The sequence below is a fragment of the Ahaetulla prasina genome, chromosome 1 (genome assembly GCF_028640845.1).
Source record: "Ahaetulla prasina isolate Xishuangbanna chromosome 1, ASM2864084v1, whole genome shotgun sequence".
NCBI lineage: Eukaryota > Metazoa > Chordata > Lepidosauria > Squamata > Colubridae > Ahaetulla > Ahaetulla prasina.
The window spans coordinates 129,706,523-129,724,337 of NC_080539.1; the positions used below are offsets into that span (position 1 = coordinate 129,706,523).

Below are 17,815 nucleotides of genomic sequence, written 5' to 3' on the forward strand. Positions count from 1 at the left end.
GACATACAACTAGAAAAATGTGCAACTTTATTGTAAGATTTCTTAAAGACAGACCTCAAGATGACAAAAACAAAATGTACCATAAATATTAGGCACCATAATCAATATGTGCCAATGATATTTCAACTTGATTCAGGCCACATCCAGAGCTTATTTACAAGTATTTAAATTAAATACATCCTTGAAGTATACATTACGTACAAAGTATGAAAAAGGAAATTACATACTCTGGAAGGATGGAGTGGTTTCGTTTGAAATGAACATTACATAAAAGATTCTGCCATTTACATTTCATGTCTTGATGACCCCTTCCAAAAAGTCCTTCTCAACCATTTCTTCAATTTTTTGCCTCACTTTGCTAGAGAATGTCTTTTGGTTCTCCATTTTGATGTCTTTGTTGGGAAAAGAGTTTGGGTAAAGCATGGGGCTCCCTGAATGGCCAATGCTCCTGCTGGTGACTTTGCTGTTGAAGACTTGGCTCAGGACATGGAAGAAGGGGAGAAGCTGCTCAATGCTGCGGACAGCACAGAGGGTCAGGAGCAAGTGGCCGGGTTCCCAGTTCAGAATCCTCCCTGAGCTGTCCTCTTCTGGATTTTTCTGTAAGCAGCAAGACAAGAGTCAGGACCAGGCTTGGTACGTTTTTCCAAATTCAGCCTCTACACATTTTCACCAGCCACCAAAGCCAGCAGTTGATTTTACCAACTCGCAAATGAAGATAACGAAAAATCTTTTAACTAAATTTTCTCATCAAAGTCAGTGGTACTTACTCGTCTAATTGTTAAAAAGCAAATCATCCCAACTGAGACCATTGAATGGTTCAATTAAACTTGTTCCTCTTATTTTAATGAAGTACTAAATGATGGGGGAAGGGGGGAATGAAGTTGTGCAGTGTAACAGTTTTAAAGACTACAAGGCTTAAAAATCACACCTGGCCTTGAATTATCCTACTCTCTATATACGTCTCCCTGCAACAACTTAGGCTACTGTTATAACTTTCAGCCTGTAAGAGCAGGCTTATTGGTGTGCATGGATGTAAATTCTAGTTTTCTAGGGTTTCTGTAGAATCTGAACAGCAGTTATAATTTACCCATGGCTTAATACCTGAACCAGTGTTTTTTTTAAAAAAAATGGAATACCTTTGCCCTTTTTCGTAACAGCTTTGCTAATCGCACAACATATGGTTTGAATTCTCTCTGGTGGGTGCCTTGTCTTCGCACCTCCAACCCGGAATCATCGGAAGCTTCTGGAATAAAGGCCCACCGGTACCTGTTAAGAGGAAGAACAAATCCACTTCTGAATGACTTTGCATATTCAAGATTTGGAAAGAATCCCTACTCCTGTATTCCTGGAAATATTCATATCCAGTGCTACATCCAAGCTTATCTTGATACCCAGGGCACCAACGTGGCAGAGAAAAAACATAATGCTTAATCAATCTGTAACAACTTTTATCAGAGCGGAAGATCTGCTATTTTTCAAGACAACATTTTCTACCTCTTGTGAAATGGCAGTAAAAGATTTGTTTCAAAAAGTATCCCTAGCTGTGCTTATTGGGCCTTTATACAATTGTGGAATTGAAAGGGGGGGCTACATGCAATCCCCTTCTCTGTGAAGAGAACCAAATTAAAGTATCCTGCCAAGCCTCTGTTTGAACACAGTGAATAAAGGGATGTGTGCCATTTACCCCAATAACTGGTTGCTGTTATTGGGAATTTTACTATTGGGAATTTTTTCTAACATTCGTTTGAAATTTGCCTTCTAACTATTGGGAATTATTTTTCTAATATTAAAGGAGATCCTTAGAAGGCAGAAGACAGCTTCTTTTATGACTCCACAAAAAGAAGCATCCCTTTCAGAACAGTTTTCTCCCATCAAATGTATTTCTAGCATTTCTGGATTTTACTTACATTTGAAACTGAGGAAGGTTCTCAGAAGGTAAAGCAAGGGCCAAATCCAGAAATTTACAAGCTGACAAATAAAGATTCAGCCATCTCTGACTATTGTAGGATGTAGAAAATCCATTGCCTCCTGTATATGTTGTTTCCAGCCCAGCAACAGATGGACCAGAAGTTCTGCAACCAAATGAAATTAATATATAAAAACTGCTGGTGTGCTTTACAAATGAATACCAACTTTACATCTTAACAGTATTTTCCTTACAAAATTAGTAAGCCTATGTTATATTTGAACTTTCCTTTGGTAAATGAGCTTTAATACTACTGATAAATGATTTTTGGTGTATCACTTTGCAGTTGAACATACGGGAAAGGAGTTCACAAAATGAAGAAGTGTTATTATTGGCAAGGCAGATGAATTTACAAATTAATAAAATGAAGAGGAACAAATGAATAGAGAAATGCTGGCTCAATGAATTACTTTAGGACAGGCATCTCTGCTAACCATCTGCTTAAAAATCATAAGCACAAACCAAAAGAGTAATTGTCTACTAATTTGTTCAAAACTATATGAATATTAGAAGCAGCGGCAAGTGACAGACAAGGTTTTGGATCTCTATATACAAAAGAAAACTCCACAAATCAGGAGCCAAGCAAAATGAATCAAAATACAAAATGGTTCCAATGGTGGGAAGTGGGAGGAATCACTCCCAAATTCTTAATGAAAATGCAAAACAAAACCATAAATTGTATTTGGAATATGTGTTTATGTTGGCTGCGTGACTATTTCTGTTTCTGGGAAAGACAGGCAAGAGGGCAAGCAAGCACACACTCTGACAAAACTGCTAATACTCAGACATTGAATAATGTCAACAATGCTAGCAATCTGCAGAAGAGTGTTTAAACCAGACAGAAAGAAAAAGACCCATCACATAGCTGGCTTTCACCTTGCTTTTTATAATCTTATTAAAGATCACAAATAACTATAATAAGTACATTTCAATTAGCTCTTCTTCCTCATTTTTAAATACGGGGTCCTTGGCTAAAAATAACCTGAAGTTTCTGACAGGCTGCCCTTGTAATTGGGCACAAGTCAGATTTGGTTGAGTAATGTGAAAATGGGATGAACGACTTCTTTATTGTGGTTTATTATTAGCAGAGATTATGTTATTCAGTCTGGATGAAAAAGTTCTTTCCACCTATTTAGCATAAAATAAAGTTCATGTAAAATATCAGAATATCCTTCAATAGCATTTAACTTACTCTGTAAACAAGAATGAGCAAATCACAGTGACTTTACCTTGAGATATCTTCATCAGCTGTGAGCTCCTGTTCCATAAGTAAAAATACTTGGACCTGAAGGTAAAAAGAACAAAGCGCACGTATTGTTTATAAACAGAAAAAAAAACCTACCTTATATTCTGTCTTTCCATCTTTGGGTTACTAAAGGGAGATATCAGCGTTAAATATAATGTCCAACCCCTAAACCACTGTACATCATTGCCCCATTCAATGCAACCCTACACGTCTCCAGTTGTGCAGCTTGAAGATCAAGTCATGTTGTGCAAGAGGGACGAACTGGATAATGTTTTAACATTCTGACTGCTCAGTTCAAGTCCTTTCTAACTGACAGGACCTCACTGGGGGGGGATGTTAGATCAGTCGGTCACTCTTGGCACACTCATCGTACAGGGTTCTTGTGGGCATAAAATGAGCAAACAACGGAACCCAGCAAAGCTGCCTTCAACTCTCAGAGGAAAGCAGAACATAAATGTTAATGATAAGGCAATAATTTTGATACTGACATTGATCCATATAGAGATGGCTAAATTCTATAATAACAAGAAGTACACTGATGAAAGCATCCTAGTGATTCAGGAGGGAAAAAAGCAGCAGCAGCAGCCCAGGTTCAGGGGAAAATATGGGCTGCTATCTTTAACAATCTCCTGGGTAGCTTAAAACCAATAGGGAGAAATTCTTAGGTCTTCTAAAAAATGGTCTTCTTTGCCCAATTGTGGATACAAAGCGGAACTCACCAGTTCTGTGATCATAGTAGGCCAAAGTGAGGTAAGATGCTGTGGAGACATTCTTAAAAGCAAAACTCTGAAAAACAGGAATACTTGGGAGTGAAGGGTAGGCACTTGGGGCAGGCGGAGACTTTCAACCAGTCTTTCTAAAACAGAAAAGGTTACAAGGATCTTGTCAGAAAACAACCACAGCTAATATCCAGAGCTGCAACCTGCTTCAAATATTTAATCCGTTAAGAATCTGTAATGATATAAATTAATTTCACACAGTGGAACACATAAAAGAGATGCATCAGACTTTAGCCAAGCTTAAATACTCACTGATCTAAACTACGAGGCAAAAAGATAACAGAAGTTAGAACTGTGATTCAGGATACTTTGCCAACTTTGCTCCAAAATAGGCCTACTCTGTAACACAAATTTGCATATTTTTTTAAAAAAAATGTCAAATCAAGGCAAGAGATTTGTTGCAAAAAAGCAGCAACGAATCTCCCCTTCCTGATCTGTGGTCCCCTGCTCTCAAAAGATTTGTGAATAGAAAGGAAATCCATTTGACTTGCATCACTGGTTTAGTGACCAGCTGGAATGAAGCCTTTTAGAGTTTTATTTATCCCACATTGCCTAAGCAAGTAGCAGCTCATGGCTGATCTTGTCTGGGATAAGAAGTTAAATAGACTTGGACCTGGCTGGTATTTGGATGGAAGATTATCAAAGAGCATCAGTTCAGTAAGATAGATATGAAACTAAAATGCGCACGCACAGACACACGATGACATGGCAAACTGCTTGTGTAATATTGCCAATATTACACAATATTTAGTTTTTATTCATGAAGTTACAAGCTTGATTGTGAGTCATGGTGGTCCTATGAGCCGTGGTGGTGCAGGGGTTAGAGGGCAATACCGCAGACTACTTCTGCTGACTGCTGATTGCCAGCTGTTTGGCAGTTCAAGTCCCACTGGCTCAAAGTTGACTCAGCCTTCCAGCCTTCCGAGGTTGGTAAAATGAGGACCCAGATTATTGGGGTCAATATGTTGACTCTGTAAACTACTGTGAAGCGGTATATAAGTCTAAATGCTATTGCTATTGCAATTACCTTGTATATCTGGAAGGTATTTCTGATACTGATCCACTTCACTGCTAAAAATGGCAAAGGCCAGCCTCTTCAGAAGCATAGCACGCTGTTCTAGTTCAACATCCCGATTAGCAAACAGGTTGAGGGAACTGCTTTGAGCTACGGCCACACGAGCTAAAAAAGAAAAAGGTGCAATTTTGGCAATGCTTTGGGAGAGAGATAAGCTTTTTGAAGATCATTTTAGGTATTACATGAATGTTACTAATCAGAACACTTTAAATCATTGCGCAGATATGGTACTACTTGTGGTTTTATACATATAACAGAGTATCAAACACCCACAATCAAATGGCAATAATTAATTGGGCACTGGGTGGAAATTAATATAACTTTAGAGTGAATGCTCAATCAAGTGTTTCCTAACTTTTCAAGAGAAGGAAAATTTGCAGCAACTATCACCACAAGGCTTGCTTCCTGGCTGAATTTTGAACTAGATTGTTGCACGAGCATCCAAGGAGCCAAATGTCACCGCTCAAATACTAACCGTGGATCTTACACAGAGCAAAAAAAAATTAGACTCACTCATCAAATCTCTAAAAGTGGTTTTGTCGTGTGTCATCAGATTGTCCATAATGGCTCTCCAACTAGTAGTAGAAGAAGAAAAAACGATAATATTTTTTTTATAAGAGTGTAGTATTTTATTTTTGGTTAAACGAAAAGAAAGAAGGACTGTTACAACCTTCTCTCAGAATCTGGCACTGTGTATCAGAAAAACATATTGGACTGTACAAAGTTAAGGCTTCAGCAGTCGTGAATAGGAGGGAAGCTACCCAAGTGTACAAGTAGTGCTCAATTTACAAGCCTGCCCATTACAGCCTAAGTCATGACAGGCATAAAATAGGTTACCCATGTGACTAACCCGATTTTACAACCAAAATAGGGTTTATAAGTGGATGAGAAAAATGTGCAGATCATCAGGTTTCTGTTTATTTGTTTTGTAGGAATATTTAGTTTATTTCCCGGATACTGATTTCAAATAAGAGCAACAAACAAGCCTTACTGATTCACGCAAGAAGAATCCATCTGAAAGAAACTGGCATCCATGAAGAGATCAAAAGCTTCCTTCTTCCATGCTCTCCTGGTATACTGATATCCACTCAGACTGCTCAAGAGCTGGACACAGGCTCGATAACTGGGTGCATTATGGGCACTGGAAGAAGAAATCGCCCCCCATCTCACGTTACTATAAATACAGAATATTTCTGTGAAAAACAATCTGAAAACATCAGCTTTATATGATTTCAGAATTATTGTTGCTGATAAAATGCATAGCAGCACTATCCACTATGGCTTGTCACTAATAGCTCCTCCCTCCCTTGCTTCCTCCTTTCTTTTGTACTTCTCTGCTCATCTTGGGGCCTCATGTGATCTTATTTATTTCTGGATCAGAGGAGTGGGACAAAATATGGGGTAAGGGGGACTGTGCGACTTTTTGTAGTACTTTGTAAAGATACCTGTGGTTGCGAAGATAAGGCACAACGTAGTGCATTATATTTACAAGAAGAGGAATAACCCTTTCCTTCTCATCACTATAGAAAACCATGTCCAGAAGATGAGCCAAAACCTAAAACAGGACAGGAAAGACATCACAACTTTCCTTATCAGTCTATGAGTTACGGTTTAAAATGTTTTCATTCTTTCAGTAAGAACACAGCGAAGGATGATTTCCAAGATTCTACACACACACACACACACACACACACACACACACACACACACACACTTCAAAATGTGAATTTATAAAATCATAAATACAACACAGATGATGTAAAAGCCTACTTCATTTTCATGTCAATGAATATACAACTATATACCTACAGGCATGGCACTGACCTATATTAGTCCCTAACATGTATTTTTTCCCCTTGCATTGCTTTATAAAGATGAGAATGTACTTACAAAGCTTGGAAATAGACTGTGTTGTAAATGCATTCTACAGAAGATACCAGATATGTTAAAATTTTTGAAAATATGGAGAATGTAAACAAACTCAGTTTCCCAAATCTATACTTTACATTCTGCTGGCATTAATGAATGTTTGTTGTGACATTTCAATTACCCAACTATCCTTAACAATAACTTCTATGAGCTTAAAATCTAAGCAGGAATTGATTTAGTCAGTTCTTGTCACAGAATAACAGAGTTGGAAGGGACTTTAGAGATCTTCTTGTCCAACCCCTTTTCTTGGGTGAAGACCGAAATGCCAGAGCTGTAGGTTAGATTGGGGAATTACCAAAAATACGGAAGGCAGAAGTAAGTCACTTCCAAACACTGCTGAGGAAATTACATGAGCATACTCATGAAGCTACCAAAAAATGAGTTTGAGTCAAAGAAGATTTTACTTTTTTATGACTGGTTTCAATTAAATCAACTTCAGTCATGGTTTCTATAGCTAACTTCTTTAAAACAGAAAGAGTTAACTAATAATCCCAGTTATAGGACTGATGTGGAATAAAAAGCATATAAATATCCTAATGATAGTAGGACTAAACACAATTACCCTTTGGCATAATTTCACACAAAGCAAAAAAAAGAAAAAAGAAAGAAAGCTGAATTATTTTCATTGATGGCATTAACGCCTTCACATTCCTATTTCATCTCTTTCTGTTCATAATAATGAAAACAAGAAACATTTGTTTTTGCTCCAGGCTACATCTAAGATCCAAAATCAGACATATATATATCAGACTCATATATATATATATATGAGAGAGAGGTGGAATGAAGGACAGACAATATTTTCATGTCTATGAATCATAAAATAATTTCCCCTTGAGTCAACATAAATACTTCTAAAGTCCATTTGATACTAAGTATTTGCAATAAAATTCGAGAAATGTGTAATGTTTTATCTATTGTTGCATTACGTATAAAATCAGGAACTACAAAAACACTTACTTCTGACAATAGCGTTAAGGCATGGACACTATAAACCGATGGAGTTATGCTTGAGGTTTCCAAAGCTGGACACAACATATCTAAATTAAACACATGAAAAAGAAAGAAATGCTGTTTGCAAAGATGTAACCATGGCATTCTCATTTTGAACACTGGAAAGATTTGTACTAGAGTTAAACCATAGTGATGAGGTTGTTTTAATGAACAACGTTCCTGCTCCAAATTATATTTAGTTAAAGCTTTTGTAATTCCATTCAGATGAATTCAGATGAACAAAGAAAACTAAAAGTCACCTTCAACATCAGACTCCAGGTTGTTTCCATCAACCATTATTTTGGGAGAAGGCTTAACCTCTAAATTTCGCCTCAGCCAGGTAGTCTGTTCCAGGGATGAGCCTGCAATTGCCCCAATGGCATCCACTATTTTGTGTGTTACATCCTGGTGAGGTGGCAAATAAACAGAAGTAAAAGAAAAATTCTTATGAATAATATATACTACACCTTGATTTAATAACTGTCTGTCTCTTCTTCAGAAGTAATGAATAATCTCAGTGAGACAATACTGTCCTTTGTCGAATGCCATTATGTGCTGCTGCCTGATGACATCCCGAGTCTCTATTTCTAATTACAAAATCTAACATAATTGTGACTATTAAATGCTTAAGAGATTTAAACTGTCTGAAGCTCTCTAAAAAAAAACAACTCAGTAAGTTGTGGCACAGTAAACTAGAAATTTACATAAACCTAACTGAGGCTTTAACAATGTCATTGACACAGTGATCTTTTCTAAAAAACAACAACAACCCACTGGTGTATGAAATTGAAACAAAACAAAAAATCAACATCAGCATAGCAAGCATTTTATGACAGATGATAGCTATTCTGAAAAAGAGAACCCAACAGCAATTCAGGATTTCAGAAAAATAAACAGGGTGAGGAAAACAAAACAAGTATTTTCTTGGTAATTAGCCTCCAGACTTTACATATCATAAAAGGTAAAGGTAAAGGTTCCCCTCGCACATATGTACTAGTCATTCCTGACTCTAGGGGGCCGGTGGTCATCTCCATTTCAAAGCCGAAGAGCCGGCGCTGTCTGAAGACATCTCTGTGGTCATGTGGCCGGCATGACTCAACACCAAAGGTGCACGGAACGCTGTTACCTTCCCACCAAAGGTGGTCCCTATTTTTCTACTTGCATTTTTTATGTGCTTTCAAATGCTATGTTGGCAGAAACTGGGACAAGTAACAGGAGCTCACTCCCTTACACGGGCACTAGGGATTCGATCCATTGAACTGCCCACCTTTCGATCGACAAGCTCAGCGTCTTAGACACTGAGCCACCGTGTCCCTATATTTCATATCATACTTGAATCCAATAATCACTGTTTCTATAGATTTCTTACCTGTAGATCTCTCTGGTCCTTCTTATTATCCAGATTTGGATTTTTCATAATAAACTCATTTAACACACTTTAAAAGAACAAGAAAGAAAAGGGAAACATAAATGTCTTGCTTCAAGTTTTAGAAAGAGGGATTTCAAGGGAAGAGAGGCTTCAGAAGCCTATGAACAGAAGGGAAGACTCGTGGAAAGACAACTAGGGTTAAGCCAAATATTATATTTACAGCCGTTTAGATTCCACACTTGGACATCTTTAAGAAGCTATATCCTAAAAAAAGATGCTGTGATTGATTTTAGCAATAAATGTGGGGTATACATTTTTATAACTTAATCCAGTGGTTCTCAACCTTACCTTCCTTTTGGCAAAGGTTGAGATAACCTAAAAAAAAATACTCCCTAAATAATTTGGGTTCAAAGAGCTGGTCTTAAATCAATTCTGACTAGCACTATTTTGGATTTCTGCATGCTCCTGTGACAAATGCTTTCAACTCATATTTAAACTCATGAAATTGAACTGGTCTTAAGCTAAAGGAGCAACAAGATTCAGCCATGCCATTCTCACTTTGAATACTGGAAAGGTTCGTACTACAGTTAGCCATAGTGATAAGTGTATCCATGACATTTTCAAGATTTCAAATGTCTTGAAAGTTTCTAGTCCTCCCTGCAATTGGAAGACTAAAAACTGCGCTCAATATTAAGTAGTGATCTAATTTTCAATACAAAAGATCAACATTTCTGCTAGATTTTTCAATAGCTATTTTTGCCTACCATTTTTCAAAAGGAAAAAAAAATCAACAGTGTCTATGGTCACAGAATGACTCACCCAAGTATTAGAAACTGCCCTGGAGCTGGAAGGCCGAGGGGTATGGAATCCTTTAGAAGGAGCAGCAAAGAGGCCCAGCTGTCTACTAAATTGGAGACTGGGATTCTACAGGAAAGAAAAAGTCATAGAATCGTATCCAAAGGATTTCCATTATTATGTTTAGAAAGGCTGTCTAGGGTTGAGTAAATGAAATGATGTTGCCATACTTGTTTTAAAGTACTTTTACAGTTCATGATCAAAGTGTAAAGTCAGCATACAGAGCTAAGGAGGAAATACATGAAGCTCCTTAGTCAGATGGACGTTCTGATTTTTAAACAATTATCTAATATTCTAAAATCTGGAATTCGGCAGTTCAATTCCTTCCTTAATGCTTTAATCAAATGTGTCAGAATTCTCTGACTTTAACAGAACTGTTGTGCAAATGTGACCTTCTAACAATAACTTGATACTATTGAAAGGGTTGTTAGAATAGAAAACCTACCTTTGGATGTACGCAAAGAAAAACTGCAACATGCAGACTTCCAATGAAAGATGCTTCTAGAAAGAATTTTGTTAAAAAAGAGTTACGAAATATACATTACTGTTCCAAGTCTACAAGTAGCTGTCAATTCTGCAATTAAAAGATAACTAATTTTGCTGTGATTTTTTTTTTAAATGAGCACAATTTTGTCAAATTTGAACAGAAGAAAATGTGTGAGCAATTATGAATATTTTAAAGAGATTTTTTCCCCTTAGTTTCTTCTTTTTCTGGAACTGGAATATTAATTTTCTCTATGGAAAATTGAGTTTACAAATCAATGTATTCTTTCAAAAACAGACAATTTTCTCAGGAGAAAGGCAAAGGGAGATTATACTTATTAACAGAGCAAGAGGTTTTTGAAAACTGGAAGATCAACCATGTTCATCTCAAAATAATGTTATTTGTAAAATAATGCCCATTTTCATTACAAAACACAAAAACAACTTTCTTTATTCTTCATCAATGAATTTTTAATGCAAGGAACAGTAGTTACAACAGCAATTTAATGAATTACAACTAATATAAAGTTTAATTAAAGTCATTTTCATGTATGTATGTGTATAGCAGGGGTGTCAAACTTGTGTCATCACATGACAGATCGGGACTTTTCCCCCCTTCACTAAACCAGGTGTGGCCAGCGCATGACGCATCCGCCTACAGGCCGCAAGTTTGACAGTCCTGGTGTATAGGTAATACTCACTTAACAACTGTAATTGGGACTGGAATTTCCATTGCTAAGTGACACCGTTGTAAAGAGTGATGTCACATGACCATACTACTTAGCAATGGCATTCCAATTGGCTGATTAAGCAAATCACGGGTCATTAAGCAAGGACCTCACATTATCACAATATCTGGCTTCCTCACTGACTTTTCTTGTGGCAAGCTGGCGGGGAAGATAGCAAATTGCGACCATACGACCACAGCATGCGGTGGTGTCAAAAATCTGCCACCGCCCAGATTGCAATTTTGTGACCGTAGGAGCACTGTGTCACCTGGCACTTCAAGAACTGGTTGTAACTCTCACTTGTCAGTGCTGTCATAAATTCAAATAATAACAGAATGAGAGGTCATTAACGTAGGACAATCTGTAGGGAAGTATGTGGCAACTGAGTATCCACACAGGAGTGAGTGCTGAAAGTTGTAGGTGAGTAATCACTACATGTGTACATATTCATTCAGCCTATTTTTATTTAAATTATTTGGAAAGAAAGTAGTCCTTGTTTAGAGACTGCCTCAGAGGGTGACTATTTGCAATTACAAAGGTGATGAAAGTTACTCTGCCACCAATGCCCACATTTATGAGCTTTGCAGCATCTCTCCGTCAGGTGCTCACCAATACAGTTGGTACATGTTATTCTGTGCCTGATCTGTTACTTTCTACCTCCCCACTTTGCAGAGCAGAGAAATTGCCTAAACAAGTGATCTCTTCCTGAGGTGCTTTTCTCCATGTTATAGTGCAGGGGTATCAAACTCACGTCGTCACGGCGATGTCATGTGATGTATCAGGACTTCCCCCCCTTCGCTAAACCGGGCATGGGCATGGCCAGTGCACGACACATCCAGCCCGCGGGCTACTATGACAGCCTTGTTATAATGCAACCCTAGAAAGTGCTAGCACGATAACAAGATCAGTTCTGTGACCTTAATTAGTTGATTAGAATTCTCCCAGCTGCTGCCTGAAATTAACAAGACTCTAAACAGTCTCACATTAAAGGCTTTAGTTTTCCTCCAAAGCAGCTTGTAGCTGGCAGCTAGAAGCCTATTAGGCAAACAGCTGGTGCTGGCGCATTCCTCTTGATGTGCATTCCCCATTGTGCCTTCTACTCTCTTGTAATTCCTTCCTCTCCAATGAATCTAACTACAAACATCAAATCTTTTCTTTCTAATTATCCCAGAGCATTCCAAAGGGCAGAGAAGTGGGAGAAAAGGGCTCTAAGTTTTGTCTTTTTATGCAGCTTTCTTATGAGTCAAATTATGGAAACCTTCCCTGGTCTTTGGACTCACCCAGATACTTGGGGTTGCATCCTTCTGATGCTGTAAAGCAAAGTTGAAGTAAAAGCCTAAGCACAGTTGCAAGCACGTGATTCTTCACCTAATGAACATTTTGCTTAACAACTGAGTCACTACTCCCAATTATGGTTGCTAAATGAGGACTACCGGTACTTAAATTGTGTGAACTGTTAAAATATTGTTATTGGTGTCATACCTTGTCCTTGGCAATAGCTGGTGGTTGCTTTAAGACTTCTTTCACTGTTTGCATTACAGTTTCAGTTCTCATAACACTGATCGAACGAACCAGCTCCACTAGTAGCAGCTGTTCTTCACTGGCACTAGGAATCACCTGATAAGTAAAATGCCACCACTGGCATTCAATCTCAGCGAGTCAAGTCACAACCATTTCAAAGACACTTATAAGAATTAGGCTGCAGCCATGCGGGGGGCGGGGCACATGTGCGAGGGTGGTGGCCCCATGTGCATTGCATTTTGGGGGTTTGTGAGTGCTTTGGGCACTCGATCCGGAAAAGGTTACCCATCACTGACTTATAGCATTCATTTTTTTTCTCCATAGTTCAACATATCACTGTTATTGCAATATAAAACTCCTTCCAATATCTGTCATTCTAAATTTCATCTTGAATCATTTAACACTTTTATTTTTAATAATAATAACAACAACAGAGTTGGAAGGGACCTTGGAGGGTCTTCTAGTCCAACCCCCTGCCCAGGCAGGAAATCCTACACCATCTCAGACAGATGGTTATCCAACATTTTCTTACAAATTTCCAGTGTTGGAGCATTTACAATTTCTGCAGGCAAGTCGTTCCACTTATTAACTGTTCTAACCGTCAGGAAATTTCTCCTTAGTTCTAAGTTGCTTCTCTCCTTGATTAGTTTCCACCCATTGCTTCTTGTTCTACCCTCAGGTGCTTTGAAAAATAGTTTGACTCTCTCTTCTTTGTGGCAACCCCTGAGATATTGGAACACTGCTATCATGTCTCCCCTAGTCCTTCTTTTTATTAAACTAGACATACCGAGTTCCTGCAACCGTTCTTCATGTTTTAGCCTCCAGTCCCCTAATCATCTTTGTTGCTCTTCTCTGCACTCTTTCTAGAGTCTCAGCATCTTTTTTACATTGTGGCGACCAAAACTGAATTCAGTATTCTAAGTGTGGCCTTACCAAGGCATTATAAAGTGATATTAACACTTCACGTGATCTTGATTCTGTCAAGATTTATTTAAATTTGATTCACTCCTCTAGAAGTTCCCTGCTTAATCCTTTTCACCTGCTCCCAAAACAAATGTTTTATTCCATCAAAATAACTCTGTATTTTGTCTTTTCTTAATTCCTGGCTCTCTTTGTGTGCATTTTTTGCAACTATTTTTTTCTTTAAACACACTTTATACAACACTTTTTTCTCATCCTCGCTTTTTGAAGCAGTTATTCTCTTACATGCATTTTTTTGCAGTCTTTTCTACTTCCTTGTTCCATCAGACAACCTGTTTTATGTTTCTCTTTAGCATAACTTCACTCACTTCTGTGGCATTTTGTAACAGAATTCCTTTATTCTGTGCGTCTTGTGGCAATTGGCATCTTTGTCTCTTTGCGTCTTGTAAGACTTCTTCAGATTGGCTGTCACTGACTACCTCAAAGTACTCTGACATTTCTCATGTCATAAAAAGTGGAAAGAATTTTCCATTTTTTTAAATGATGCAAATTAATAGAAGCAAATACTTGTGGAATCAAGAAGTGGCATCACCTGTCTGGGTCGGGTGGTATAGACCAGGGGTCCCCAAACTTGGCAACTTGAAGTCTTGTGGACTTCAACTCTAACAGCTCTAACTGGCTGAAGAATTATGGGAGTTGAAGTCCACAAGTCTTAAAACTGCCAAGTCTGGAGACCCCTAGTATAGACCTAGTGAAGAGAAGGAACTTTACTGTTATGCATTGATTGTATTCAATAACTGCGATCCTAATAACAGTTCAGTGAACCCCAACAGATTCATAGTTTCATACCCAGAGATCACAAACAATGTTTATTTTAGTATGGCACAGTATCTCAATTTGCGTACCAAGCTAAACAAACAAACAAAGCTAAATAAGCCTATTAAATAAAACTTAGGAAACTCTTAAGCTGAACTCATTTTAAACAAGTCGATCAGTTAACACACCTTAGTCCTTGAAGCTTGTTTATTTTGTTTCCTTTCATTCCACACAAATGCAATAGCGGCCATGAAGTGAACACCATGGTTCATTGAAATTGGACCAAGCAATTCAAGAATTTGCTGCCTTAAATTCTGTAATACATAAAGTATACTAAATTTAAAGCAAAACAAAACAAGTACCTAACAGCTTATTCAGAGCAATATACAATTATACAGTGAAAGAAAATGCTGAGAAATGTAACTTGGACCATTTCTGTTTTGAAACATGAGGGAGGAAAATAATTTAGGGCAAGCGATTTCTGTTATTATTTTAAAAAGTCTTGGATTTTTTTTATTGCTATGCAAATCTGATGAATTTTCTGGCATAATCCAAGTGCCTCCTGAAAATATACTTAAGAAAATTTAACCATGATGTGACATGAAGTTTTAATGAACAATCATGTTCTGCAGTTAGAAATAAATCAGGATCAGAAAGAAGACAGTTGGCAATATGTTTTGCATTATAATTTGATATGACACCTTAAAAAAAATAGCTATTGCTATTTGTTCCTATGAAATACTACAATACTATGAGAAAGTAGAAGTGTACCAGAGGGTCAAAACCATAACAGAGATTTTTATGCTCAAATCATTATTATATTGGTAAAGTATGGTTAACACAAATACACAGTTTGGTGAAATGTCTGAGGTGATCTCTGAGTTTGGTTGTTTTTTTGCAGATGTTTCATTATCAAAACTATGTAATATCATCAGTCCTAGTCCTTTAGGTAATGAAACATCTGCAAGAAAACAACCAAGCTCAAAGATGAGGACTCCTCATTTCAACTCCGAGCTACAAATATTGTCCGATGAGGACCAAGGACTCTCATTTCAACTCCGAGCTACAAATATTGTCCTTTATTGGTGAAATGTGTGTCATTGGCATTTTTTGCATATATACTTTTAGCTTTTGTAGCCCTTCAATCATAAAGGTCTCTATATGGAACGGAGGGAAGTTTTGCCTATAGGGGCTATTTGATCAAATATATTAATACCTGCCTTTAAATGGGTTTACTATGTAGATTATCATAGGAAGAAATATCTGTTACAACTGTTTTAGAAATGAAAAAAAAATCCCATTACTGAATCACTTGATAGTCCTCTCTTGTACATACGCAAACTACATTGCGCAGTATACAGACATTAGATGTTTTCTGGAAGAATGATTAAATATTGTGATCCTGCCAAGATCCTGGCACTGATCATTCAAGGATTAAAAACAAAATATGCATGTGCCTTCAAGCCAGGTTTTTGACCCCTGGTGAGCGCTGGGAAAAGTCCCTGGAGTTTTCCTGACAAGATTTTTCAGCAGCCATCTGCCCCTGCTTTCTTCCTAGAGCGGACAGTGACTCGCCTGGAGTCATTCAGTCAGCTTTGTGCCGAGTTCTAAGCTCCAGAACTTCCTGCCTCCAATCTGACATTTTAACCACTATACCAAACTGGCTCTGTTATTCAAGTATTACATACACTAGTAAACAAAATCATTTTTTTTGGTGCTCTAACCTTTGTTGACCCAAGATTAATTGTGGTTACAGATGCAGCTGCTGCAGCAGCTGTTTTCTCTGAAGAGTCTGCCTGGTACAGGATGCTCCACAAAAGTGTGACAGAGGACATGATAATGTGAAGGATAGACAAGATCCCACTGCGTGCTTCAAACATGTGCTTCTGATCGACATTAACCAGAAGCTAGTAACAAGGAAGATGAAAACATAATCAATTATCATCAGGGATATTAATTTACAGGAATCCTATTCTCTTTTTGCACTCTCTTCCCACCTGGTTCTCCCTGCCCCCCGTTCTGTTTTAGGCAGCATTAAACCATCATTGAATTAGATGCTAACCAGAATTATTTTCAGACCAGTTTGTAACGATAGTATGAAATTAGTTTCAAGATCTGATAGGATACAGATGCAAAGAAATTCTAACAATAATTGTTACCAAGTTTAAATTGGAAAATGAAGTACTTCCTCCAAATCAAAACAGATCTTATCAAGAGAAAACATGTCTTATCTGTTTATAATTTACTGAAATTCTGAATTCAGTTTCAATTAAAGGTATGAAATTGGGTTCAGCAATTCCAAAACCGAATACTGTAATCTGAATTCTCAAATTCTGTAATTCATAAGAGTGCTTTAATATCAAACTGTATTCATAACATTACGCTACTTATATACCCAAAATGTAAAGGGCCTCTGTGGCTCAGACTGGTAAGACAGTCTGTTATTAACAGCAGCTGCCTGCAATTACTGCAGGTTCAAGCCCCACCAGGCCCAAGGTTGACTCAGCCTTCCATCCTTTATAAGGTAGGTAAACTGAGGACCCAGATTGTTGGGGGCAATAAGTTGACTTTTATATAATATACAAATGGATGAAGACTATTGCTTGACATAGTGTAAGCCGCCCTGAGTCTTCGGAGAAGGGCGGGATATAAATGCAAATTTTAAAAAAATGAAAATTGCTCTTGTAAGATTTGGTGTGAGATCAAGATCTTGCAATGTAGTAATAAATTGCACATACATAATCAATGGCATATACATCAAGAGTTCAGAATATGTCAAATAAGGTTCTCTGTTTCAAGGGTTATTTCTCAGAGTCAATGGACTGGCTTGCACAATGCACAGGCTGAAACAAGTTATTAGCGAGGGCAGAGGACAGATAAGAGCACACTGATAGCTGGAACAACAACAACAACAAAACCTAACTGAAAAATCTACGGTGGTTTACCTGATGATACTGCGTGGATGGGTCAAGTAAGCAATAATGAATAATTGTTGTGATGCCTTCCAAAAGAGTCAGCATCATATCTGGTGGAGTAACCGATGCCATCCAAAGAGGCCTAAAAACAACAATGAATTTGTTGCAATTTTGGAATGGACTTACAAAATTCCCTTTAAAAGAAAAAAGTGCCAAGAG

The 17,815-nt window shown here is 37.7% G+C and overlaps 1 protein-coding gene across 2 annotated transcripts in view; it reads right to left on the bottom strand.

Annotated features, from left to right (window-relative positions):
• Positions 1–26: 26 nt before the first annotated feature.
• DOP1A (DOP1 leucine zipper like protein A) overlaps positions 27–17,815 on the bottom strand; it is a 66,660-nt gene continuing 48,871 nt past the window's right edge. For both annotated transcript variants that reach the window (XM_058175759.1, XM_058175767.1), the window contains exons 20-37: positions 17,627–17,738; positions 16,406–16,588; positions 14,870–14,995; positions 12,906–13,040; positions 10,658–10,713; positions 10,177–10,281; positions 9,358–9,424; positions 8,249–8,393; positions 7,956–8,035; positions 6,512–6,621; positions 6,058–6,207; positions 5,580–5,641; positions 5,019–5,171; positions 3,932–4,068; positions 3,196–3,251; positions 1,908–2,072; positions 1,137–1,266; positions 27–597 (exon numbers count right to left, since the gene is read on the bottom strand). In XM_058175759.1, coding sequence (XP_058031742.1) covers positions 292–597; positions 1,137–1,266; positions 1,908–2,072; positions 3,196–3,251; positions 3,932–4,068; positions 5,019–5,171; positions 5,580–5,641; positions 6,058–6,207; positions 6,512–6,621; positions 7,956–8,035; positions 8,249–8,393; positions 9,358–9,424; positions 10,177–10,281; positions 10,658–10,713; positions 12,906–13,040; positions 14,870–14,995; positions 16,406–16,588; positions 17,627–17,738 — 2,278 coding nt within the window. In that variant the 3' untranslated portion in view covers positions 27–291. The remainder of the gene's footprint in view (positions 598–1,136; positions 1,267–1,907; positions 2,073–3,195; positions 3,252–3,931; positions 4,069–5,018; positions 5,172–5,579; positions 5,642–6,057; positions 6,208–6,511; positions 6,622–7,955; positions 8,036–8,248; positions 8,394–9,357; positions 9,425–10,176; positions 10,282–10,657; positions 10,714–12,905; positions 13,041–14,869; positions 14,996–16,405; positions 16,589–17,626; positions 17,739–17,815) is intronic.